At 41.6% G+C, this 27,831-nt stretch overlaps 1 protein-coding gene across 3 annotated transcripts in view; it reads left to right on the forward strand.

Annotated features, from left to right (window-relative positions):
* Positions 1-26,010, forward strand: part of SLC16A7 (solute carrier family 16 member 7) — a 165,071-nt gene extending 139,061 nt beyond the window's left edge. For all 3 annotated transcript variants that reach the window (XM_090042416.1, XM_090042417.1, XM_090042415.1), the window contains 3 exons: positions 9,239-9,382; positions 11,154-11,969; positions 16,260-26,010. In XM_090042416.1, the coding sequence (XP_089898542.1) occupies positions 9,239-9,382; positions 11,154-11,969; positions 16,260-16,531 (1,232 nt within the window). In that variant the 3' untranslated portion in view covers positions 16,532-26,010. The remainder of the gene's footprint in view (positions 1-9,238; positions 9,383-11,153; positions 11,970-16,259) is intronic.
* The last annotated feature ends 1,821 nt before the right edge of the window (positions 26,011-27,831 follow it).

Genomic DNA, 27,831 nt, shown 5'->3' on the forward strand with positions numbered 1-27,831 from the left:
CCACGTATTGTGGGCGGTACAGCAGCACAGCACACCAGTTGGCCTGCAGAAGGGGAGAGGGGTCTGGAGCCACTGCAGCAGGTGCTGCCAGGAGCCTGGCCTGTCCCATCCTGGGAAGGGGATGGGGGAAGTAGGCTGCCTGCTACCAGCACCCAGCAGCCCTTCAGCTCTGGGGGGGCTTGGCCAGTGGCTGCCTAGGCCCAGTCCTGCCCAGCTGACTTATCATGGTCCCTGAGCACCCATGCATAGCCATCCCGAATCTGAGGCTGGGCAGTGCACAGCCTCTGGTATAAAGCAACTTATCTCTGAAATGTTGCAAACTCTCACAAAAAGCTTCTGTCTCATGGTTCTGCAGGTCCTGCAGATCGACTCAGGGAAGAAGCCACACTTAGCAGCGAGAATACAGTCTCAGGGTCACTGGTGCACACAGGCAGTGCTGCAGTTCCACCAGAGGCCCACAATGGACCACACTATCCTCTTCTAGTGGGTGGTGGCAGTCTTGGAGGAGTGTATGGAGGACACATAGGCCTGGGAGACAGAGGACATAACCTGCAAGGATACACAGGACTAGTGTGAAGAGGCATAGGACTGGCATGAGGAGAGCGGGACCAAGAAGACCAGGAGTTCTGGGCTGAGCTCCTGGCCCTCAAGCGCAAGTGGCTCCAAGTGCTGCGAGAGCAGAATGCCATCCTGGGCTGGGCAGTGCAAGCCATGGATGATGACAGCTGGGTGCTGGACACTATTCTAGCCCTGGAGGTCACCTTCATGCTGCCCACTGCCCAGCCTCTAACCTAGGGGTGGGCAAAATACGGCCCATGAGGCCATTCTATCCTGCCTGTAGACCCCCTAAAAATTTTAGAAAATTAATATTTATCTGCCCTTGGTTCCTGTAAAAAATGACAGGAACCAAAGGCAGTAGGACCCAGGGGAAGCTTGGCAGGCTCCCACAACAGCAGGGCCCACCCGGCCATGCCCCAGCAGCTGGAAGCTAGTGCAGGGGATTCTGGCCTGGGACCACATGTCTGCCGCATGCCAGAACCTCAGGTAAGGGGGAAAGGGCAGGGGAGGACCCTGAGGAAAAGTGGTCCCGGGGAAAAGCTGAACACGGGGGTAGGGAAAAGTGGCCCCTTGCCCTCCCTGTGGCCAATGTCCTGCGCTGCAGCTGCTCACAGCCTGCCTGGGGCTGCCTGTGCCTGCTCCAGACAGCCCCACTCAGGCTGCGAGAGGCTGCAGCAGGAAGCGCCAGCCACGGAGCAGGCAAAGGGCTTTTCCCCAGGCTCCATCCCAGCACAGAGGAAAGTGGCCCCACCCCTGCCACATGGCCAGTGCTCCCTGCTGCAGCCGCTTGCAGCCCACGCGGGACTATCCTGAGCAGGCACAAGTAGCCCCACATGGGCTGCAAGTGGCTGCAGTGTGAAATGCCAGGCTGCTTTTCCTCCCCCGCGCTCAGCACCACCTTGTAACTCGGCTCCACTGTGCCTCCTCCAGACAGCCCTGCGTGGGCTGTGAGCCCTGTGTGGGCTGCCTAGCGCATAAGCTCCGGGTGGGCAGCAGCAAGTGGTGGGGTCACAGCTGCTGCCACCAACAGACGATTCCAGAGCTGGCTCAGAGCCCAGGCTGGCAGTGGGGCCAGGTTACAAGCTGGTGCTGAGTGCAGGGAAAAGTGACCCCTCATTCTCCCTGTGGCCAGAGCCCTGCTCTGTAGTCACTTGCAACCCACATGGGGCTGCCTGTGCCTGCTCCAGACAGCCCTGCATGGGCTGCGAACACCTGCAGCAGGGAGTGTTGGCCATGGGGTGGGAAAGGGGCCAGTTTTCCCCGTGCTCAGCACCAGCTTCTTTCCTGCTGGCAAGTGGGGGGTTGGGGCTGTCTGCTGCCTCCTGCCTGTACCGCAGGGCTTGGAGCCCTGGGAGTGATCAGGTGCAGTACCCAGCAGGAGCACGAGGCCTGCACTGGTGTCTCAGGGCCAGTGCCAGCAGGTCCCAGAGCAGGGTGGCAGGAGCATGGGGTCCCAGCCGGCAGGGGCTCTATGGAGCTGGGCCAGCTCATCCCTTTCCCTGCTGGTGCAGCCCAGCCCAGCCACGGACCCCTAGGAGCCTGTGCCCTACTTTGGGCCCCACAGGTGCTGGCCCTGGGACATTGCTCCCAAGACATTGGGACAGTGGTCCCAAGATGGTGACCAGGGGGCAGGGCACCTGTCAAGGGGCGGGGCTACCCATGCAGCCCTCAACAGCCTGCCAAAACTGGATAAGTGGCCCTCTGCCCAAAATAATTGCCCGCCTCTGCTCTAACCTTAGCTCCACATGCCCCTGGTAACTGCCCACTGCCCATCAGCAGGCCTCAACCTGGACCTGAGAGAAGGTCTTGTGGCATCTGGCCTGGGTTCCTCCCTGGCCCAGTCCCTGTCCCAGATCCACCACCACCCAGCCCCCGTGCCTGGGCCCAGGCCTGCCACTTGCCCTGGCTCCACACAGGCACAGAGCTGGAGCTGCCAGCAGCAGGCCCAGGACTGCACGCTGGCCCTGCTGGCCATGGACAGCACCTAGCAGAGGGTGGGCTGCCTGCACCACAGAACCAGTGGCCACCATTGCTGCTGGGTGAGCCCCCAGCCAACTGCATTCACCTCCGCATCTATATCCACAGGGGGAGGCCCAGAGGCTGGGGTACTGGGCACCTGTCCCCAGATTCTGCCCCCGGGGCATCCCCACCCCATGCCCCCCCATTCCATGAAACTACATACAACACTTTGTACATAGTTTGCATAGGGAAGAGGATTTTTTACTGTTGGGTAGAGAAGGTGGTGGAGGGACTCAGTGTGTTGGGGAGGGAGAGGAGAGGTGAGGTGATATGAGGGGAATAAAGACTTGTTCTTCTGACATATGTCTACAGTGAGTATAGTGCTGGGGGTGGGCGGGAGGCTACGGGGTCCCTGAACAGTGGAGCAGGTGAGCTAGAGCAGGGAGTGCAGGAGGAAATGGTCAGCTAGAGCCTCCCGCATGCAATGTCCTGGTCCCCACTGATGGGTGCATGGCTATTCTGGTGGCTTAGCAGGGTGGACTCACCACTGCCACTGCTGCCACAGGAGATGCTCCTGCCTCCAAGCGTCGTCTGCCCACCACACCTCCTCCACCCAGGCCTCACAGAACAGCTCCTCTGGGCCTCACAGGTGTTATGCAGCACACAGGCTGTGATGATGACCTGGGAGAGGTTGTCCTTGTTGACCTCGAGGCAGGTGGTGAGAGAGTGCCAGCAGCTCTTGAGTCAGCTGAAGGCGCACTCCACCAGGACATGGGTATGGCCCAGGTAGTAGTAAAAGTGGGCCTGGTGGGGGTTCAGCTGGCCAGTGTAGGGCCACATCAGCCAGAGAAGTAGTAGGTAGGCAAGGTCCCCAATGAACAGGGGCAGAACCACAATGGCACCAAATGCAAGTCTAGCACCCCTGGCGCTAAGCACCCTGTGGCAGGACACTGTTTGTGCCTGCCACTTTAAAGGCTGGACTTGCAAAACACATGGGCATTGTGGGCAATACCCACCCAGCCAGCACTCCTGTGGGTGAACGTCCCATGGTGATCTACAACAGTTTGCAGGACAAGAGTGAAATCCGATATGGCTGTAATAGGGGTGGCTTCTGTCGGTTAGGCAGGTGACTGGTACGTGGGTCCTATCTAGGGCCTTGCTACATTGGGGGAATCCAAGTGCACAGAACCCTGCCACCACTGCCAGGGAGTTGTGGATGTGGAGCATGGTGTACCCTAGCATGTCCTGGAGGACTCCGCAGACCTCCAGGACAATCTCCCTGGAAGCAGCCTTGCCTACACCAAACAGGTTTCTGAAGTATCAGAGACCAGTGGGCATGGCCAGCTGTCTGCAGGGAGGGCCAGGGGCATGCTGGTGTCCTGCCACTCTAGGTGGCACCAGAGGTGCTGAAAGAGGTTCTGGAAGTTGGCCCAACTTATGCGGAAGGTGCCCAGCCCCTGCTCAACATCTCAAGTGTGCTGGACAATGTGCAGCCACCAGTCCTAGCTGGTGCAGCGGGCCCAGAGGTGGCAGGGCTGGAGGCTGAGAAGGAAGATGGTGGTGGTGTCCAGAAGCCCCTCATCAGCATCCCTGCTGGGGACAGCTGTGTATGGTGGTGGTGGCAGTCCTGGGACAGCATGCTGCTGTCAGACAGGTAATCACTAAGTGTGGGGGAGCCAGGTAGGGCAAGATTTCCAACAGGGCCGCCCTTGTGGGGAGCAAATTGGGGCAACTGCCCCAGGCCCTGTTCTTTGGGAGTTCCCACAGAGCTGGGCGGAGAGGCCACAGCTGAAGTTTAGTCCACCTGCCCACCCAAACCTGCCTATGACCCTCTTCACCTCGACTTCCCAGCATGACTCCAACCACCAATGAACATGTGCACAAGTGAGGACCCAATCTACAATCACATAACTTAAAGTAAGCCACATGATCATAGACTGAATTATGGAGATGCCTGTATGTGCCCTAAATTGCTGTGCTACAGGAGCAGTTATAAAAACTGGTTAAGACGAGAGGATTCAGCATGGGATTATGGTGAAGAATTGGAGACTGCTGATTTTGAAAGCTGGCAAATATGTCATCTGTGAGAAACTACTTGGTTGAACCTGGTAGAAGACCTAGTTAAAGAAAAAGCTGCAGGTGAGAACTCTCGATCCTTTCACTAAGCATCTCCTGTGCCATCTTTGGCCTGGGAAGGCCAAGTAGTTCTTCTGAGAAGCTGAGCTGACCAAAAGAGCAGGATTTCCAGTTCCCAGCCAGGGTTATTAGGTCTGATCCAGTGATGAAGGCAAGAATCTGAAGTAGGGCCAGGCCAGCATTCAATGGCAAGAACCAGAGTCATGAATCAAAAGACATGAACCCAGAATAGAAACTAGGAGCCTTAAACCAAAGTCAGAATTCAGGGCTATAAACCAAAAGGCAGAACAAAGTCAGAAACTGAGAAGCAGGAACCAAAGTAAAAAAACAGGAGTGAGCAGCTAGGGCCACCTACTAGAAAGCAGGAACCAAAGTCAAGAGTTAATTGTTCAGCAACTCTCAAATATTAAACAGCCTGAAGCTGGGTACAAGGAGTGGGTTTAAATAGAGGCCCTGCAGGCTTTGTCAGCCAGTTAGGTGGCATGCAGGCACTGGCAGCCATGCAGAACTCAGTTTGTGTTCACTCTGTCTCTGGGTCAACTGTTACCTCAGGATCCCTGGGGTGGAAGAGTGAAAACTAAAGCTTCATGATACAGCTGAAACTGTGGTTCTTTATAGTCTTGTTTGCTAGCATTTCACTTGGGGACATGTCTTTCACAGCCACTGACTTGGGGAAATCCTTGTTGTTTTCCACACCCTTCAGTGTAATAGAATTGTTGTTAGAGTCTGAACCTGTTAAGAAAAAGATACACACTGGGAAGAAATCTTTCTCACCCCCAAGGGGAACCCAGATAGCCTTTTTTCCCCAGTCTGATAAAAAGAAGTGTAAATGACTGGAAAGAAAACATTGGGGTGGTGGGTAAGCAGACCTAAGAAAGGAAATTCTAGAAATGACCAAGTGTAAAGGGAGGGCACTAACATAATCTTATGCTGTTATTAATTTCTTTGTTGAGAAAGTAAATCCCTTGGTCTGAGGTTATTTTTGATCTGCTTCACATCCTTTATAATTTTACCAAAAAAAAAGTTGCCTTGTTTTTGCACATGCCCGCAGATGGCTTCCTTAAAGAGTTTCAAGGCGGCAGGAGTGGTGTATATGATAGCCTAACTGAAAGCATATGTACCACAAGAATTAATCAACACTAGCCCTCTCATATTTTGACTACCTGGTCTCTCACAAATGAAGCCGCCAAGTATAAGCTGTGGAGCTTGAACATATACATATACATGTTTGGGATGCAGGTCAGAGAGATGGGACAAAAAGGTGGCTGTCCTTTTTATCATCAGCTTCCAAAAGACATCTCTAGTATCTTCCAAAAAATGCAGCCTTGTCCAAAACTATTCCTTTGTGATCTTCTAATCCCCTCTACCTGACTCTCCAAGCCCTCCCCACAAAGGCCTTTTATCTTTTTCTCATGAGAAGAAATGCAAATTTCTATAAGCACATAACTCCAGTGGTACCAGTCCATATCCAGGTGAAGTTTTATGTGTGAACTATGTAATGTATGAAAAGCTAAATGGCTTAGGACACAGGCTTTGAGAGTTCATCTTCCTCCTTGTCCCTCAGTATAATGGTTGGCATTTTGGCAGAATAGAGCAGGCTAAAAAATTAATTTAAATAGTTTGTCATAAAGTTCAGTTTCAGATTCATCACTTCCCCTCTCCCTCCCCCCATGAATTCAGGTTTACAAATCTAGCTAAATTTCATATTTATAAGAGTAAATAAATCTCATAATAGACCAAACAATTTGTTTAATGCAAAATGAATATATAAGTGTATTTTATATCAACAAAAAATACAGAAGAATTTTCTTTTGGGTTGACACCTCCCACCTCATGCTGCTGAAGAACTGAAATACAGTGTTACTCACACAACCCTAAGGCCTTTTCCTGATTGAAACTTGTTCCACCAAAGGTTCATAAGACCACACAAGTTTCATAATCTTCAGGATGCAATGCATGGCACTGCTTTGATCAAGGCTTTCTTTGGGATTTTTCTCTTCTGTGAATGCTAATCCTGTCTATGGCTAGTTCCACAAAAAGAAATGCTGCTATATCACATATAAAACTGTTTCTGGCCTGCCCAGAAACCCAGACTACTGGCTATCTCATGAGATGTCCTGTCAGCTAAACCTCTTGACTCTGTATAACTGTGCTTGAAACCTTGTGTTAAGTATCCAGATTTTATTTTGTGTAACCAAACTAATGGACATATAAATTGATTTTTAAGTAGACAATCCACTGTATTCAATGAACAGTTATGCTTATACAAAAGACGGTATAGTATACCATGGAGACTTTTGCTATTAACCCATTACTAACAGTAAAAGATTTAGGGCAGGTCAATATCGGAGCTCAAACAACAACATATTGCAAAGAACATAGGTTTTCAAGTTTGTTGAGCCTTCTTTTTTCTTATAACGGATATTCTGACATTAATTTATGTCACTATTATGGAGCAAATATAGTGTAAGAGCCAAAATGATTTGCAGTAAAACCAAATGCAGTACTTGACATTTCATTTTATTGCTGGTGTCTCTTGTAGCTCCACTTTTAAACATCAGTTTGCATTTGTTCCCTTTTGTTTTTCTGTTTAAACATAGTGAATGTCATGCTTACAAAACCTAGACTGGTAATTCTGATTAGGACCAGATATAATAGAATCAGAAGTTGTGTTACATCCTTAAAGTGCTCTGATAGCACTTAGTACGTGTGATACCGCCTATTCATTTAAAGGACTTGTAAGTGTACATTATGTTTAGATGCCTAGTGTCTACTTGTTTGATATTAACATAATTACACTATAAATTAAATTATTCTTGAAACTAAAGACCAGAGCTGTAGCTATATTTTCAAGTTTATAGGTTATAGGGCCCCTTTATATGTGCAGGTAAAGGTGTGATTAGATCTAATGTGTGATTCACACAAAATTATGCCTCCTGCCATTCTATAAGTGCATTGCAGGAGACATGATTGTGAGATCACATGTTAGATCCAATTATGCCCTATTGCCAGTACAGGAGGAGCCCAATCCTAGGCTTCCCCTGCATCAGCAAGAAGCAGGGTCCCATGGCTGGGAGCCTCCCTTTGTTGAGGGGCTTCCCAGTCATGGGGCCCATGCATAGCAAGGACCAAGAGTCCCTCAGGTGTGGAAGTCTTGGTCTTGGCTGCCTGTGTGGCACTGCTGGGACTGAGAGCCCCATCAGGTGTGGGACTCTGTCCCAGCTGTGCAACTTGGACCAAGAGCCTCATCAGCTGTGCGCCTCTCAAGCCCCTACAGCTGTGTGAAGCACCCCACAGCAGGGAGATTACACTGGCTGGGAGACTGCAGCACCTGTGTTCTCTCAGTGGTAGACTACACATGCAAATTAAAGCTGGATAGAAACTAGCTATAAAGTTATTACACATTTTCGAGCAATATCTTTACAGCTAGTGGGATCATTTTAATGCTCAATAGTTCATTTGAACGTGTCGCCAGTCTAAATTTATTGCGCAATTAACAAGGTAACCGTGCAATAGTTATAATGTGTACAGGGGACCTTAGTGTAATGACACTGAACCGTGCCTTAGACTTTGTTAGTCAACACAGTCTACCTATTATATTCATTAGTGCTATTAATGCTGCCTATTATCACTCATCTTCAGAACAAGTCAAGCTTCACTTGTGTTTAATTTATACTCTGATTTATACTCTGATTAAACAAGATTCTTGAGCGCATGCCTAACTTTAAGTAGGCATGTGATCCCACTGACATACTAAAAGTATCCTACACAAGTTAACAGGCAACTATAAAATTCCCCAAAGTTTCCGTACTATTAAATTACATTATTATCGGATTCTTTTAAAAATCTCTTCTGCTGCAATAGCAATAGTTTTCTTCCTTCTATTTCAAATCCTGAGCTGGACTTCACAGTATGGGCCTGACTGATCAAAATATCCAGGATGGGGGTGAGGAGGCTGTGGCCACACCCCTTAAGGGGTGCGACCCATGAGCAGTGAATTCACCACAATGCTGGTGCAAGCTTCTGTCATAGTCATCACTTTGACAAGATTCCAGAGCCCAGGTGTTGAATGCTGCTGTTATTCATCACCCCCAAACCTCCTCTGAATTCAGCATCAGGAGAAAAGTGTGGATGAGTGGTGATGACATTGACCTGCTGGGCTCTGGCGTTGCTTTAAATCTATGCCTCCAGCAGGATCCCACAGCAACAAGCCGGTGAGCTCAAAGAGCTTGCTGCACGTGGGTCACACAGCTGAAGACATCCTTCTTTCTTTTCATGGATCCTCCCCAAACCTGGCCTGTCCCAGTGTTCCTTGCCTTCCCAAGTGTTCCTTTGAGTGGGATCATTTTTGTTTCCTGAGAATGGTAATAAGCAAGCTTGTATCATTCATGTCTTACATCCTTTGATCCAGATTCATGACTGAAATATTTATCAAAGCCATGCGTCTGTGACACATGACTATGACTCTAACTTCAAGCACATAAATATTTGCCCATCATGCCTGCAGTGAAGACATCTACGCATTCCTAACTGCAAATATATGTATAACAACGTGACTGAAAATTTGTTCATTTCTTGCCATCAGGTCCCATAAGCAGCGTCTTGGTGAACAAATATGGTAGCCGGCCGGTAATGATAGCAGGAGGCATATTGTGTTCATTTGGAATGATTGTATCCTCTTTCTGCAATAGTGTTCTGGAACTTTACATATGTATAGGTGTTGTTGGAGGTAAGTAACTTGTTCAGAATTTACTATCACTATATTTAATGTTTATAATATCATTGTACAGAATAGGTGCCCTAGACATAGACAAGAGTGTTGTTGTGCTAGGCATACTACAAACACAGATAAGACACTCCATCTAATTCATTCTATTTATCCTGAAGTATGTTTCTTTGAATGACTTTCTGGGATATTAAATTATTTCTTAGGATATTTCAGAAACATACTATTATTTTATTCAGTAAATGCAATATATATGTTCCAAACTGTGCTGCACTTTAAAATTGATTGCCTTGTGACGACTCTTAGTATAGTTATTTCTATTGGATTTTGCATTGATCACTTTAGCTCCTAATCATAACGTAGTTTGAACTCAGTAGCAGAGAGACTAGAAGATACCTAATAAAGATACAAGTTCTTTTAGGCCCACAAATATATATATATAAGTGCTCTGAAATAGAGTGCTCGCTCCTGCAAAAATATATATATATATATATTTATTTATTTTATTTTTGCAGGAGTGAGCTGCAAGGGCTGGGAGGCAGAGTGGTAGGACTGAGGGGCAGGAGAGGAGCGCCAGGGGTGGGGAGTAGAGGGAACAGCAGCCAGCTTGATCCAAGCTGACAGGGAGGCTAGATCTGGAAATGTGGGGAGCAGCAGGGACCCAGTCAGGACAGACAGGGGCTGGCATGGCTGCTGAGATCCTGCCAGCCCCCAGCTGCCTGCAATCTGGGACACCTACCCTGCCCCTGAGAGCAGGTGAGCTGTGCAGGCACAGAGCCAACTTGGCTTCTAGCCCTGCACCGACTGTCCAGCAGCCCTCTAAGGGCAGATCAAAGTAGGGCAGGTTAGAGGGAGTATTAACCCTTAACATACAAGTGCTCAAAGCACATGCTAATGTTAACACCAGTTAAAATTAGCAGGTGCTAAGTGTAATGTGTGACAAGGTCCTAAGGGCTTAACAGTGAATTCAGAGCAGCCCCACCGCTTTATTGCCAGGTTCAGAGCATGCTTGTGGACACAAGTAAGTGGGAGTGTTTAGCTCCATCCTGACCAGGCCCTCCCCTGCTGTATACAGAAGCCTGTATAGCCTTCCCCATATTTTATAACAGTTCAGCTCCTCCTTGACCACGGATTTCATGCTGCAAATTTATTAGTAATTATTAACAATTTTAAACCTTACTTTGCTTACACATTCAACTCCAAATAAGGATAGAGATAAAAAAAAGAGAGGATTATACCCGTAAAATTAAGCTGCTAATTTTTTTAGATTAGATGATATTTTAAAACGTTTGTGAAGTGAACAAAGAGGAAACTATATTACAGCTTAGTAAGATAAAAATGGTATAGTCAAGGTTTTGATACCATTTTTCCTCTGTTACTCCTTTGTCTATATCATTGCTCAAAAATTACTAGTTTTCGCTTTTATTCCAGTGCAGTACAGGAAAATGTCAAAACTCTAGTGTAGTGTTAGAATGATGTTGTAGTCGTAATGGTCCAGGAATAATGCGAGAAGCATTTATTGCACCAACTGCATAGTTGAAATAAAGTTAGACATGCTTTCAAATGCATGACATTTTCATCAGGCCAGACATTCCATGGACAGTAAACCTTCTGGAAAGCAATGAAACTATAATTCATTCTCTGATACTGATTTTTTTTTCTCTTCATTCAAACTTGTTGAATGATATGATAGCTTTTTTTGAATAAAATATATTATAGTGAAGGGTTTTGTGTCTATTATGCACAATAAAGCTATGTTCTATTTGCTCCTTAGGTCTGGGTTTAGCTTTCAACCTGCAGCCTGCCTTGACTATGATTGGCAAGTATTTTTACAAGAAGCGTCCCATTGCTAATGGACTAGCTATGGCTGGAAGTCCTGTATTCCTAAGCACGTTGGCACCTCTCAATCAATTTCTCTTTAATTTATTTGGCTGGAAAGGAAGCTTTCTTATTCTGGGAGGACTTCTGCTGAACTGCTGCGTGGCTGGGTCACTTATGAGACCAGTTGGACCAAAACCAGTCCCTCCTGTGAAAAAAGATGTTGAAAAAGGGGCAGGAGACTCTACATTGCACAAAAACAACAAGAAGAAGGCTTTCTGGCAAACTCTGAATAAATATTTAGATATATCCCTTTTCAAACACAGAGGATTTCTAATTTATTTGTCAGGAAATGTTATTATGTTTATTGGTTTCTTTGCCCCAATAGTATTCTTGGCTCCTTATGCCAAGCATAAGGGAATTGATGAATATTCTGCAGCTTTTTTGTTGTCTATCTTAGCTTTTGTAGACATGTTTGCTAGGCCTTCAATGGGACTTTTGGCAAACTCCAAATTCATCCGGCCAAAAATCCAGTATTTCTTTAGTTTTGCTGTCTTGTACAATGGTGTCTGTCATATCATGTGCCCACTGGCATCAAACTACACTGGCCTGGTGATATATGCTGTATTTTTTGGGTTTGCTTTTGGAATGGTTAGCAGTGTTCTTTTTGAGACGCTGATGGACCTTGTTGGTGCTGCCAGGTTTTCCAGTGCCGTGGGACTTGTCACAATTGTGGAGTGCTGCCCGGTTCTTATCGGTCCACCTCTTGGAGGTAAGGAATCTTTTGTTGTTCCCCTTTCAAATACCATTAGGCCCACTGTAAACAACTGAATATTATTACTAATCTAAAATATTGTATACATGCACATTAATTGATGTTGCCATTGGAATCACACCATTTTAATGATCTGTCCTTTTGCATTTAGAATTGTAACACTGCAATAAATTAAGTGGTTTTGTATTCCAAAGATTTAGATTTATATGCATGTCTATAGATTTCCTGTGCATGTACAGCACATACACACCTACAACTGTGTCTCCATATGCAGTGTGCCCTTCATAGACATACAGATACCTGTACATGAAATACAGGTATCTTATATTGTCATAGTAAGACCATAATGTTAGCTCTCAGTGGCCACATCCACAGAAGATGCTGAGGCCAGTAGCAATGAACAGTGACAGTGACTCTACTGTGCAGTAGTAACAAGTATATGCACACACATCAAAATTTAAAAGGTGACAGAAACTAAAGTCCCTATATGTTGTTTGAATGCTAGTCCTCATGGAGCTTATAGAAAGAAGAAAATCAGTTGTCCCAACATGAGGACATGCATGACAGGACCCTGAAGCTGTTCATGAGTGTATTGAGTAGACCACTGGCCTGCACTATTTTACCACTCATTAATCACCTTTAGAATTATAGCAGCCAAGGCTTTGTTTTTTAAGAGGCGTAGGTAGGCTTTTTTTTTTGCGGGGGGGGTACTTTTCAAAATCCTACACCAATTGTTAATGCATATAAAACCACAGAATTACAGAATACTGGCCTGGAGTATACATAACCCACATTCAAAATATATATGCATTTCAACTAAACAGTACAAAAGCACCAGGCATTCAAACACATTCCCACGTGCTCAAATTAACACAAATGAGAAATTATATTGGAGGCAATGAGAGTATTCAGGTGCTTAAATTTAAATATACTAGTATAAGTGTTTGCAGGAAAGGGGACATTATTATACTGTAGTAATATTTCTTAATTTTGGATAAAGAGGGCCAGTTTTAACTTTGAGGTGTTATTTCACTGACATTAATATTCAGTAGTTACACAGACATTCTAAAATATCCTGTGCATCCTTTACTATGTGCATTTAGATTTGAAAGGGTCAGGGACACAATATGCTACTTTAACACAAATTTGCACCACCTAGTGGGAGGACTGCATGTACAGCTGATCAAATCTAATCTGCTCAAATATTATTATAACCTGTACAAAAATGAAGTTTAATATTAACAGAGTGATGAAGTAATAAATATTTATTTTTCCATGCATTTGTTTTTCAGGCTTTTAAGAAGTGTTATATTTGGGATAGAAGATAAATAATTAAATTTTGCTTGTTAAACAGAGGAAAACAAAGTGGAGCCAGGCACACATTACATCTCAAATTTTAGTCTTAGTTCAGATCCTATATTATACTGAACTCTTGAATGAACATGAATTTTCTTTCCTAATTTTACTAGACAGGCATCTTTAAAGAAGTATTAATATTACTGCAGATGCCTACATTGGTTGCAATACTAAATGAACAAAAGGCAGACCAGGATGGCACATTATAAATGAACTTATTCAGAGGCATTCAGATACATTTATCTGAATGAGTTATTCTAAAAAGTGCTACCCTGCCTACCTTCTGCCTAAATTCAGATTAGCATGATAACTACTGCTCTCTAATAAATAAATAATATACTTGCAATAATTTGTTAATAATATTCAGATATTTCTAGTAGTAATCATGAGGCATAATGCAGAGACTGAGGTATTCAATATATTTAGTACAAAACTTTGAATTCTTATAAAGGCAAACAATTACATATTACCCTCAACAGGTCATAGTGCATTAGATTAATTATTTTTTCATAATTATTACATGTACACGAGGTAAATCTTTAGTATGATAGATTTTGCTATCCTGCTGTAATAGTGTGGGCACTGGGGCGAGTGGCTGGAAGCCTAGAGGCTGAGAACTTGAGTCTGTAGCAGAAGTGCTCACGGCACAGCCATGTCAAATTCCAGTGAATCTGTGTATTCTACTAAATACTTTATCATGTGGACATGAAAAAGGAAGGAATGGATTTTGCTGAACTGGCCCCAGTTCAGCAAAATCATTTAAAAATGTATTTAACTTGAAGCATGTAAGCTCATTGATATCAGTTTGTTTCTCCCCAAAATCTCTGCCCTGTGACAATCTGATTAGGATGGGCCTAGGAGAGGAGACAAACCTTTACCCTATCTCTTTAGGTAACCTGAGCTGGATACATTCCTGAGGGAGGGGGGAAACCTGCTCCCTTTGCCTACATGACTGGTATCACCTACCTGGTGAGGGGCTTGTACCTGGTAGGCTAGAGTCTGCCCGGCAGCTAGTGATGTATTTCAAATTGGTTGACCAACAGCTAACAGGTGCTGGCCTCCATTGGACCAGGTGAACGAGGTCACAGGGGCTATATAAATTAAGACTGCCCAGGAGGAGGGGGCAGCAGCCATGCAGGCAACTCAGACTTAGAGAGGAGTTTTATCATCTGAAACTGGCTCTCTCCCCCATAACTCATGAGCTAGGAATGGCCTGCCTCCAGAGGGAATCTCCAACAGCCTCTGGATAATACTTGTGAGTAAGCTACTGGAGATCTGATTAGATATATAGCTGGCAGTAACTCAGATGTGTGAGCAAAAGGCTACCTCAACCAGACTGTTTTGCTCTATGGGATTCCTATGATATTGCTCTATCTTGTACCCTATTTTTACCCTACCCCCTGTAATCAATAAAGTTCTCCTTTGTGACCAGTGTAGGAGACTTCTTGAGGGGTGGATCTAAATTATGCCTAAGAGACCCCTTAGGTCTGCAGACTAAGGGAGACTTTCCCTTTTGGCCCCCGATTTGAGGAAGTGCCCCAGGTGCCTGTAGGACTATTAGGCCTGTGTTTCCCTTCTCGGGGTGGTGGCAGCTCACCTTACTCCCAGGCTAGCGAGTGTGCTCCAGGAAGGGGGTCAGCTGGACACAACGCACCCCTAGGGAGGCACTTGGAGCCTGGAAGGTGGTTGGGCGCAGTGAGGTGGGTGGCTCAATGCAGGAGTGTCCCGTACTGGCCCACCACATGCTCTGAGTATGTGCTTGTGTGGTTTGCCATGTTGGAAATGAAATTTTGCAGTGTGGGAAATGAAAAATGAAATGAGGGAACTAAAAATGTCACAAAGGTAGCCATTTTGGTGGGGGGGAAGAGGGGAGTGTAATATCTTTTGTTGGTCAACTGCATATTTGGGAGAGATGTCAGACAAGCTTCCATGCATGCATGCCCTACCTCAGGTCACTCAACATCAAGAGGGAATAGTCATTCTGCTGTACTCAAAGCTTGTCTCCTGTGTCTCCCAACTATACAGTTGGGCCAGTAAAAGATATTACTACTGATGCACAGTGACAGCAGCTTGAGAAGATTCCAGCCTAATGCCTGTAAACAGTCCCAACGGCAGTCATTCCAAAGCAACAGGAGGAAAATATTAGATGGAAAAAAAATGACAGGTCTGAATTCTGAGAGAGATAATTTTAGCCATGCTATTCTCAAGTCAGTCAGAAGGCAGGGTGGATATGTACCTTTATAGATTAAATAAATAACATATATCGAAAGAGAGCACAAGCTTTCATGGGCTGAAACTCACTTCATCAGATGCTGTGAAAGGACATGGAGAAAAGTCTGAGTTCTACCACTGCTTACTAGGGTCTCCGTTAAGTCTTTCAACTGTTCTACTAGGGATGATGAATTTAATAATAACCAATGGTTATACTGAAATAAACTTTTAGAGACGCAATGTACATCTGTCATTGAAAATAACCTAGAACAATAATCTAGAACAATCTACACGTACTGATTTAAGGTGCTTTAGCCATTTTTAAGGGGCATTAAGGATGCAAGTATACACTTGCACACCCTTAATACCCCTTAAAAATTGTGGTTTTAGTTTATTTGCACCTAAATTTGAGACCTGCCAAAGCAGATTTAGGCACAAATAACTAAAGCACCTTAACACACGTGTAGATGTGCTAAGGTGCCGCATTAATGCGCCTTAGCATGTGCATGTGTAGACACACTCCTAAATCACCTTAATACGCATTAGGCAAGTGTGCATTAAGTTTAAGCATGCATAAAAGCACATGTAGAAACCCTAAGAGTACTTTCCTGTGCCATATTTAAAACTTAACTTCAAATGGAGACATCTACGGTTAGAGTTACAGTATAAACTATTCTTTTTCTCAAAACTTACCCTTGTCTTTTTTTTTTTGTCTTTCAGGTTGGTTAGTGGATGTAACTGGTGAATATCAATACATGTACTTTGTCTGTGGAGTGATTGTGATTGTGGCAAGTATCTGGCTGTTTATTGGTAATGCCATTAACTACAGGCTGTTGGCAAAGGAAAAGAAGATAGAAGAGGAAAAACAAAAAGCATTAAAGAATGCTGATTCCAAGGAAGCAGAACCTTTGACCAACAATGAGAATGAAGAGCCTGCCAACAGAGATAACAAAGCTCTTGATGATCCTTCGGAAAGGGAAACTAATATTTAATATGAAATATTGCTCAAACATCAATGTCTATGACTTGCATTAGAAGTATTTCTTCAAGATACAGGCCAGGTTTTGTAGTAAAAATGATTAGTCACAATATGGGGTGAGAACAGGATTTTGCTAATGGCAAGATTCCACTAATATAATCATCTACCGGTTTTGTTTTGTGGTTTTTTTGTTTGTTGTTTTATGACTCAACAATTGAGGTTACAGAGTTAGTGAATCCAGGCAAGTGAGAAAATACATCCACTCTAACTGTGACTATGCAGAAGGGTCAAGTAAGATAGACTTTCAGAAGTCTTTCAGAAGTCTTTGAAACAATTATCTTGTTTCAAAAGAACATCTCTGTTTAGCCTTGTTTGAGAAGACATCTTGTCTTCATTTTCAGACTATCACTGATGCCTGTTGACTTCTCCCCACATCCTATTTTGATGATTATATTAAAGAACAATATCAGCTCATGCATTAATAGCTGACAAGCAAAAGAAACCTAATGACAAATTACCTAAATAAAGTACACAGGAAACTTTTTGCCCTTTTGAAATGTAGATCAAAATGTTGTATTATCTGTGCATTGATCTTTGCCAGAGGACAAAAAACACTGCTAAAATGCAATAAATAGTTTCATGATAATAGATAACCATCTTTCTTTCCTTCATGAGATAGCTAATTACCTATGTAGATATTTATTTTGAAATACACAGTACAGTCATTAATTCAAAGTAGCTTAAAATCTGTTAGTATTCAAATAAAAATTATTTTAAATTAAGTTCAGCATATAAGTGGTACATAGCTTTTAAGAGTTCTGATTGTTTCATTCGTGTACCCACATTTAAAATAAGTCAAGCAGAAGAACTAAATGGTTCAGGGACAGGGGAAGTTTTTTTTCCCCTCTAGGCACCTGATTCAGTGTCCATGGAAGATAAAAGGGCTCTTTCCATTGACTTTTGTGGGCTTGAATCAGTCAGTTGCTGGTAATTACTTTAAATCAGATCCTTGCATGTATTGGCAGAAAGTCATTATCCTCTGATAGTTGTTTGATGGCTTATGTGAAAGAAGTTTTAAGATCTAATTCCAGGTCCTTTTGGACAAGTAACCTCATGACAATTCCTACCTACGCACCTAAAGCATTTTTTCATGAACTAACATCTTTCTTTTTATGGCTTTATGAGCAGAGGCGCCAAGAACTAAACCTTCTAAAAAGGTTGAGGCATGCTGGCAGTTCATTCTGTAGAACTCTGCATTGCTGTTGTCCTTGGTATACCTTTTCATACAGTCCTTTCTCTACAATATTGCATAATCATTCTTGTTTGATATACGTAGTTTTTTTTTCTTAAGAAAGAGCAAGAATACAAACCAAGGCTACAGTTGTACGTCACAGCATCTAACTATAATTCCATAGTTTAGAAATTTAATAGTGAAAGTTAATTCCATGCTTGCAGAAGTTTCAAAAGATGAAGGGGTTAAATGAAAATGCTTATGTTTTATTTAGGAGCAAGAAACAGAAGGTGCTTTTCATTTTGGAGGAGGGCACCTGTTTATAATTGCATCTGAAATTGTGAAAATTAAGGGCCTGATTCATAAAATATTTATGCACTGTTTATGCAGGATACATACACACACTTAGTTCAGGAAAAGACAAGGTCTTGCAATTCATTTGAGCCCATTTTCGTACCTCTAAAACATGTGCTATATTAAGTCTAAAATGACATGCCAATACCTCAAGTAAGGAAAAAACTATGAAATTAAACAGGTATATGAGAATATTTAAGGAAGATGCATCAGTACGCATGCTCAATAACATTATGTTCATCAAGGTTTTTGTTTTGCTTTTTGTTTGCATTTGTTTTTTGTTGTTTGATTACATACAATGTATTGCCAAAAACAATACCATAAATACTTTTTCCAGACCTTGGCACTTTTTACACAAGGAAACATATGAGTCCATCACTAATGCAGTGCAGAAATAAACATTTATACTGTACCAATGATCCTGCAGCAAAACCAGACAATTTTGAGAAAAGTCTAAATTTTGTAGTAATCTCATGTGCAATACAAACACAACAATTTGGAGAGGAAACATTTATGGTTATTCAATACAACCTGACCAAGACTTAAGTTCAACCCTGTGTTAAGGGGTAGTCCACTACAGTACACAATCATACCTCCCTCCCTTGTTTCAGGAAGGAAAGAAGCACAAAGAAGAGGGGAGTCAAGGTTCTGATTTCACCATGTCAATTCTGTTTAGAAGTATATTGGGTGCACAGCCTTAGAACCACGATCTGGAAGGGCACTGTCCGGTGACAGAGAGAGAGAATGAGATAGCAGACACCATGTGCGCCTATTCAGACCCCTGTGTGACCACAGCATAATCAAACCCTCAGTAATGTATTAAGAAAGATGAATTGAAGATGTTGGGTAAAAAGTATTGAACAGGAGCATCTTTCAACAGCATGTGGTAGAAAGGCACAGGTTATAAACAAAAGGATTAAATAGGGAGGTTGAGGCACAGCTAGAGAGGCAAGAATCTAAGTGATTGTTTATCTCTGCACAAAAGAGCTTAGTTAAAAATACATGATAGAGCACTATAGGAGACAAATTTTTTATTTTGTCTACTGAATGTTGCTATGGGATAAATAAGAGGATCTAAAGGGAAAAAAAATGAAGAAGGCCTCAAGAGCTACAAAAGGCAACTTACCTGTTCAATACTGCAGCACAGGAAAGAAATGGAAGAAACAAAGTTCCTTGAGGGCTTAGACAATGTTGACCACCAGTGACAAAAATTATGTTATTATCCTAAAGGAGATCAAAGTTTATAGAAACAGATCCCTCAGAAGAGTTACTATTCTTTCATCTGCTGCCGATAAAGCTCTAAAATAGTGGGCTTGAAAAATCTGGCTTCCTATGACTCACCAACACACAACTGTAAATCATAGAACAAGATAAAATGATGTAGCAGGCACCAGAAGCAATATAAAATGTCAACTAATGGAGTCAAATGAAACATTTTCTTATACCTCTTTTATTTTTCCCTTAAACTAGAAAGCAAGTTAAATCAATAACTCCAAATCTCGCATTACTGAATGCTGCAGGTGAGGATCATTCCTCTGTAAAAAATGTCTGGAATTCAAAGTTGCTGTCTTTCATGCAATGTGTGCTAACACTTATTTTTAAATAAATGAAAAGGAAATCATTCTCATTTCTATGAAATTGTCACTCTCAGCCAGTTCATCAGGCTATACTAAACTGCAAAATATTAAAATGGGTACAACTAGGCTTGTGGGCTACCTTGATCATCCTTATACTGCAAAGTAACTTCTTTCTCAAGTAGTTATATCAGCACCTTTTAAAAACGTTCTCAGTGTCTTTTAGAGCCTATCACCTGCTGTTTTATCTCTTAAGTATCCAAGTGGACTTAGACATTTAAGTATAATTCTTTTCCACCCTGCTCCAGTACCTGACAATCCATTACTGCATTTACTTCTGTAACATGCTATCATCTTACTCTTGAGAGTTATGGGAGAAAAAGTCAGGAGGAAGAAAACCCATTCACCTTTTGTATTAACAGTGTTGAGGGAGTCAAGCAGGATGGGCATATTTAAACATCTAAGGCCACTTACACACTTATGCAAAATTTAGCTTTAGGGAATTGTTCCTTGTCTCCTACTTCCTGGATAAATGTTTTCACTGATATGCTGTTCAATAAACATGGAGTTAGAATCACAACAACCTCCTCCCTGCTGTGTCTTCTATGAAAAGAGTAAGACTTGTTCATTACTTTGAGGGAACACCTGGAGTCACTTTTTCAGGGTGAAATCCTAGTTCCATGTAAGTCAATAGCAAAATTCCTATAAACTACAAAAGGGCCAGGATCTCATAAAAAGTCTCTGCCCATTCTGAACCTCTTTCTATTCTCCTGTTTTTCAGTGTGGATTAAAGAGTTTGTCTACATCTTAATATAAGTCAGTTCCTGCTCCTCAGGAATTGAATAATAATTCACAGTAGCTTCAGCAGGGGCAAGTTAGTTCCAAATATTTAACATGCAATTGTATATGGTGACCTCATAAAGCAGCAAACATGGAATATTGACTGAAGTAATATTATTTGAATTAGATTTATATTTTTGTGCATGTGATCTCCAGAGATGCATAGGATCAGGGGGTGATGGAAAAACAGGAGAAAATCATGATTCTTTTACCTTTTGAAAAGGATTGATAATATGTCATTGTACGAAAATCATTCAGTGCTTTCAGTAGATTCATTAAAGGGTTCCTTTATATTAGCAGGTCACATGTAATCAATCAGTGGTTGTCTTCTCTTTCCTCTAAGATGCTATTACAAGATGGTATTATATAGAACAGATTAGATAAAGATTGAACATGCACCCTTTTGTGCAATAGCATGATGAGATGGCCAACATGTTGCAGAACCTAAAACCCATTTCACTTTCTCTGCCTTTTCACAGCAGCTCATTGCTTTTTTAAATGTCATGAATAAATTTATCTTGACTTTCTGCAGTATTTTCATTCATCTTCCGTGTTACTTGTCTTAACTACAAGGCAATCATGTCTATACTATAGTAACTGGAGTTTGTGTGGTCATACTCAAATCAATTTATAACTAGGTAGTTTATATATTACTAGCAGTGTACCTCTTACTATACAGAACACAGTGTGGACTAAACACCTGAATATTTATCCAGAAGTACTAGTTTAAACCAGGCTGCTAGATAAAAGCTACATGATAGCTGATCACTGCATTGCATAACATATCTTAGAAGTACTCATAGTACTGACTCAGAAGACACAAGAAGATATGATCCTCCTCACAATAAAGAGAAATAAGTCTAAGTTTGCAGACAAGAGTAGAGCATCATTAGAACTGAGCCTAAATGTGACTGATGGTGGTAGTCTCTTGTTCTTTTGCTTTGCTTTTACAGAAGAAAAGTTGAAGTATTGTAGTTTACACTGTCCTTATTTTCTTTTAAGTGTATTTATCACATCCATTTATTCTTCCCCTTTGAAACTTTAATTCCTTCTTATGTTTCTTCCTCTTGTTCTTGATGTAACTCAATAGAAACAGTGCATCTTCTATTGTGATTTTTGTTAAGTGTTTTGGATCTTTCTCAACCTACCACAGTCTCTGTGACACCCCCGAGTTTTGGCGTAGAAATAACTAATATTCAGATAAATAACAAGCTGTGTACATCAACATAGTTATCAGTTCTATCTCTGTCTTGATGCTCATATCAGGGTTTCAGTAAATAATACCTGTGGTAGCTGTTTTTAAACAAGCTTGCTATTAGTGAAACTAGGTGCATCTACATGTTCACTTTAGTGCTTAATAGACTAATTTACTGTGCAGTAAAGTGTCATGGTCTACATGTACATTGCAACTGGGCCAGTGTAGACTAATGTACAGTGCCATTGGATAGTCCCATCAGACACAGGTACTGTCCGGTGACAAAGTAAATTACTGCTCTTAAATCCATATGTATACAATTACATCAGGATTAGTTTAATTCAGTTCAAATTGCACTGGATTTTATTAGTTCAGTTTAATTGCACATGTAGACATGCCCACTGATGGGTTGCCTAGTACCAAAGTAGAATTAAGGCAACTTTTGCTAGTTTCTCTATAAATAACTATTTTTCTATTTCTATTCAGGTGTGTGTGTGTGTGTATACACACACACAAAACGCACACACATATATATATTATTGGTTACAGCTGAAGATATTTCAATTTTAATAACCTTGTTCTCTGTGGTCTTTTTCTTTAGTTTTGATATTGGTCTATGTACATAAAGTATATTTACCATTTATAGACACACCTTCTGCCTAATCTTTGCATAAAAAGGTAGAAAAAACACATTTTTTTTTGAAGTTCAATACACTTTGTTTTTTTTTCTACCATCTACCTCTTAATTATAGTTAAGAGAAGTTCAGAACAACAACACAAGGCAGTTAGGAAAAATATAGTGGCAGAAGGTGTAAACTTTGTTAGAAATCTTAAATATTTCACTCAGTCTTTAGAACATTTTTGCATATATAGGTGCCAGAGTGCTGGTTTGTGTCAACTGGCATAGCCTTGTTGACCACCAGCCCCTTGACTGGTGTGAATTTTACACAAACCTTAACTTTAATAATCACCGTGGTATCATTTCCACATTTAGTACCAAGGGTACTGAGGGAGTTTGCTTATGTGATTGCAGAGCTACTATCTGTCATCTTGATTTTAGCAAGGCTTTTGATACACTTTGCCACAACATTTTCACAGGCAAGCTAAAGGAAATGTGGGCTGGATGAATAGACTGTAAGGTGGACAGAAAAATGGTTGAAACATTGGGCCTAGAGACTAGTAATCAATTACTCCTTGTCTAGTTGACAGCTGGTATCAGGTGGAATGCTCCAGGGCTCGGTCTTGGAGCTGGCTTCGCTCAATGTCTTCATCAACAACCTGGAAGATAGCATAAAGTGCACCCTCAGCAAGTTTGCACATAACACTAAGCTGGGGGGAACACTAGATAAACTGGAGGTTAGGGCTAGGTTTCATAGTGACCTAGACAAATTGGAGGATTGGGCCAAAAGGAATCTCATGAGGTTCAACAAGGACAAGTGCCAAGTCCTACATTTAGGACAGAACAACCCCATGCACCAGTACAGACTGAGGGCTGACTGGCTGGGCACCAGCTCTGCAGAAAAGGACTTGGGGGTTACATTGGACAATACATTGAATATGAGCCATCAATGTGACCTTGTTGCCAAGAAGGCTAACGGCATACTGGGCTGCCTTGGTAGGTGTGTTGTCAGTAGGTCAAGGGAAATTATTATTCCTCTGTATTCAGCACTGGTGAGGCCACATCTGGAGCACTGTGTTCAGTTTTGGGCACCCCACTGCACAGAGAATGTGGAAAAATTGGACAGTGCAGTGGAGGGCAACAAAAATGGTGAGGAGGCTGAGTTACATGACTTATGAGGAGAGGTTGAGAGACCTGGGCTTATTTAGTCTAGAGAAGAGAAGAGTGGGGTTTTAATAGCAGCCTTCAACTACCCAAAGAGGGTTCCAAAGAGGATGGAGCTAAACCATTCTCAGCGGTGACAGATAACAGAACAAGGAGCAATGGTCTCAAGTTGCATCAAAGGAAGTTTACGTTGGCTATTAGGAAGGATTTTCTCACTAGGAGGGTAGTAAAACACTGGAACAAGTTACCCAGAGGGGTGGTGGAAGCTCCATCCTTGGAGGTTTTCAAAACCCAGCTAGACAAATCTTTGGCTGAGATGATCTAGTTGGGGATGATCCTGCTTTAAGCAGGGACTAGATGATCTCCTGAGCTCCCTTCCAACCCTACTTTTCTATTATATGATTTCTATGATTTCCACATCCAGTGTCTTACTAACCTTTGTATCAGAAATACTATAGCTTAATACTTTCTGGGAGAGTGGGAATCTTGTCATGAAAACTTGTTAAGTGGTACACATGTATTACACATTTCTCAAAGGAAAATGTTACAGTGAATCAGTGTGTTTTGTAGTCTTAAAACCAATGCTTCCTAATTTAATAATAAAGAAGTTGATGTTTGTTTTGTTTTCTGGGTAGGGAGGAAGAAATAATCAGGAAGTCATGGATGCACTATGTAGTATTTTGCATGTAATAGTAAAGACTTTTTCTCCAAGATCATACTTATTTTCAGTCTGCATCTCTGTTCTGCCCACTCTAGGGCCTGTTACAAGTCCATTGAAGCCAATATAATAAACCAATTCACTTCAAAGGGCTTTATCAGACCTCAAGGGTGAAATCCTCGACCCCATTAAAGGTAATGGCAAAGTTTTTAAGTTTCATTGACTTAAAAAAGGTCAGGATATCACCCCAAGTTTACTGTCTACGCTATCTACCAATTATCTACAACAGTCCTCAGGGGTACAGCACATATGCAACTAATGAAAACAAGTTTTATGACAATTGGCAAGTTAGGTTGTGCCTGCATAAGTTTCCAAATGAATCAGTCCCTGAATTTACGCACAATGTGTAATCTGTAAATACTGAAAATTCTAATGATGAATGTAGATTATTAAATACAAAAGATATATCTAAATAAGTACCTGAACAAATCTTGTTTCAATCCAAAGGAAATTTATCTAATTCTTTTCAAACCTTCCTTCAGCAGATTGTAATTCTTTGTTATTCATATCTACTGGTAATGTGTTTTATTTCCTTATATATATATATTATATATATATATGGTGGGTTACATACTGTGCTTGATAAATAAAACATATCTGTAAACGGATGAAAAAGGATTTCAACAAATGAAAAAAATTGACTTTTTTCTATAAGAGTATATTTTATTATTTTTCAATTCCTGCTAGTTTTATTTATATTAGAAATTCAGCCAAACAGAGAATTGCAATATTATACAACATTGGTGTTTCTACCGTGCCTCAGATGATCAATGTGGCCTAAAATGTCACTGGGTATTTTAACTGCTGTTAGGTTGTAAAAAGCGACATTGTGTTTTGTTTTATTTTCTTTTTTGACTGTAGAAATACTATATGGAAGATCTTTGAACAAGTGCCAGTTTTTTACTGTGATTTCATCTACCATATTTTAACTACTTGGCCTGAACCTATGAAGTGCTGGGGGCCATTTTGTTCCTTTGAAATGAATGGAAATTGACTCAGCTTATGTCCCTAGAGAAACAGCACCTTAAAACAACTGGGCAAATATTGGGATTTTAGAAAAATTATCTTAATAGTTATTGACATTAAGCCAATGTCATGCTGACTCCTTATCCTTTCACACTTTTAATATATATATTTTTAATCTCCCTGCGGGTACACAATACACAAAAAAGTCTGTACATGACCCAAGGGAAATGTTCATCAGGAAGACTATGCAGGGAACTTTCAAAGTAGTATGCAACAAGCACTTACACCAATATCCTTTCAGAAATGTGACACTGGTCTAAACTACACACATGACCTACTTTGAAAATTCTCCTATTCTGCAATCTATCAACAGAATTTGGTATTGCTATGCAATAATCCAACATGCAGTAGCCATTCATATTGACTAACACCTGTGTTTTGTTTTCTTATTATTTTGCAGTGCTGTACATTTTTTTACTTGACTATATTGGCTAGAAATTTTTGGACAATCATTTATTAGCTAGAGGTGCTATTCATGTTCCAAAGATGTTTAGGCTGATGATCAACGTCTCTGATGATACTTAACAAGCTTTTTTGACCCAGCAAAATGTTCATACTGTATATTAACACTGTAAAAATGCTTACACACTGCATTATGTTGTATTTAAATGCATATTTATAACTTCTTTCTCATTAACTCCTATTCCAGGCCTGTATTAGTGTCTAATGTGTCTAGTTTGACCATTTAAATTTATGGAATTATAAGGTTAATTATGTATGATAAGCAATTTAAACAAATGAAAATTGAAAATAAAATTTCCATGTACAATTCTGGATGTAAGCGTTGTCTCTTCTTTGGAAGCATTACTAAAAATTTGTTTTTACACTAATAAAATATGTTTTCATACTAATAAATTATTCTTGTATTTATTAGTTTTATAAAGCAAACTAGAATAGGTGCTAACCTACTCTGTGTATGTAACTTTATTAATATCATAGGAATTATTCATGTTATCTATAACAGAATATGTCTCACTAGCTTGAAACTGTTACTGTTTACAGGCAAGACTCAGATTGTCTCATTACGCACACATTAGTCACCTAAGCCCTCAGAATGGATGTATGACTTATCCAGCAAAATGATATGCAATATGAGCCTCCATTTTAGAATTCAGCATTCACAAAGCATATTCATTCAAGCTCTCAACCATTCAGATATATGTCTCACTCCTGCCTGATCTCCTTTGTGATTCAAATCATTCACTGAAAGTGGACAAACTCCATAGACAACCCTGCAACAGCCCCAATATTAGGTGAACAAAAACCATGCCTAACTGATACTGACAACATTGACTTTTCCTCAGAAGAATTCATGTCCACCTTTTGCCCAATAATCTAATGCAGCATTTCCCAACCTTTTCCATCCCACAGCACACTTAAATAAAAAAATTGTGGCATGCCACCCCTGCCCCCAACATATAATTTGGCCGCCATTGCCACCCACCGCCCCACAGAGCAGGGGCAAAGTGTTGCATAGGACTGGTTGGAGCCTTGCTCTGGCAGAAGCCATACATCCCAAAAGCATTACAGACAGAGTGTTCATGTATTCATTCATTTGTGTGTCTTTTGCAAAATTCAGCAGCACAGTTGGGAAACACTGATCTAATGGACAGAGCATTCAAAATATGAGCAAAATGGATTCTAGCTCACCTGCCCCGACTGAGAGGGTTTGAATCCAGAAGTGCCACTTCCAGAAAGATTACCTTAACCAGTAAGTTACAAAATACACTAGGAGAGCATAGCTTTCACTTTCCTGTTAATGTTAATTCACTGAACAGCTAAAAGTGCAAGCACCATGGGTCCAGAAGTAAAGGTGAAAAGAATTCTCTTTTTATATCATGAAGGTCATGATGTTGGTATACTGTCCACCTTTTACCCAATAAAGAAGATATTTCTTTAAAACCTGGGCCCTATTCCCTCTCCATCACCCCAAAAGGATTTGAATCCAAACCTTTAACTTTCCCAGACAATGTATAAGCCATCAGGCAATTGGTTAAGTAGGATATAGCTTCCACTGCTGCTGTTGAAGTTGGTTCACTAGACCAGTGGTCTCCGAAGTGGGGTGCGCAAAACAATGCATTGGGGTGCGGGAAGAAAAATAATATATTTTTTTAGTGAGAGCAAAAGGTTTTTTGTACCGTTATATAATTTATAAATAAATAAATTACATATATTGGAGTGCATGCTCAAAAATTTTTACCTATAAGGGTGTGTGATCAAAAAAGTTTGAAGACCACTGCACTAGACATCCAAAAATGCAAGATTTTGGGGCTGAGAAGGAGAACAAGTAGGAGGCAGCATGGTTCCTCTGAAGTGGTAACTATCCTAAGAGGGAACAAAGGAGCTATGTGTTTTGGCACCAGTTCCCAAAATGCTGTAGTACATGACTAGTTAATTGGAAATGCTTAAAAAAATAATGTGGGCAGGGGACACAACCCATGTTCCTTCCCTCCAGGGCAGTGTCCACTTGCTTGGTCTGCAAGTACTGATTCAAGTGCAAGAAATTATTAATAGGTTTATTTAGGATCTTCCTTGTGTTGCTTAAGAAATAAAATACTTTAAAACACATACTAGAAAAGTAGTGATATCAAA

This window comes from Crocodylus siamensis, chromosome 4, assembly GCF_052110815.1.
Source record: "Crocodylus siamensis isolate JL-2025a chromosome 4, ASM5211081v1, whole genome shotgun sequence".
Lineage (NCBI taxonomy): Eukaryota > Metazoa > Chordata > Crocodylia > Crocodylidae > Crocodylus > Crocodylus siamensis.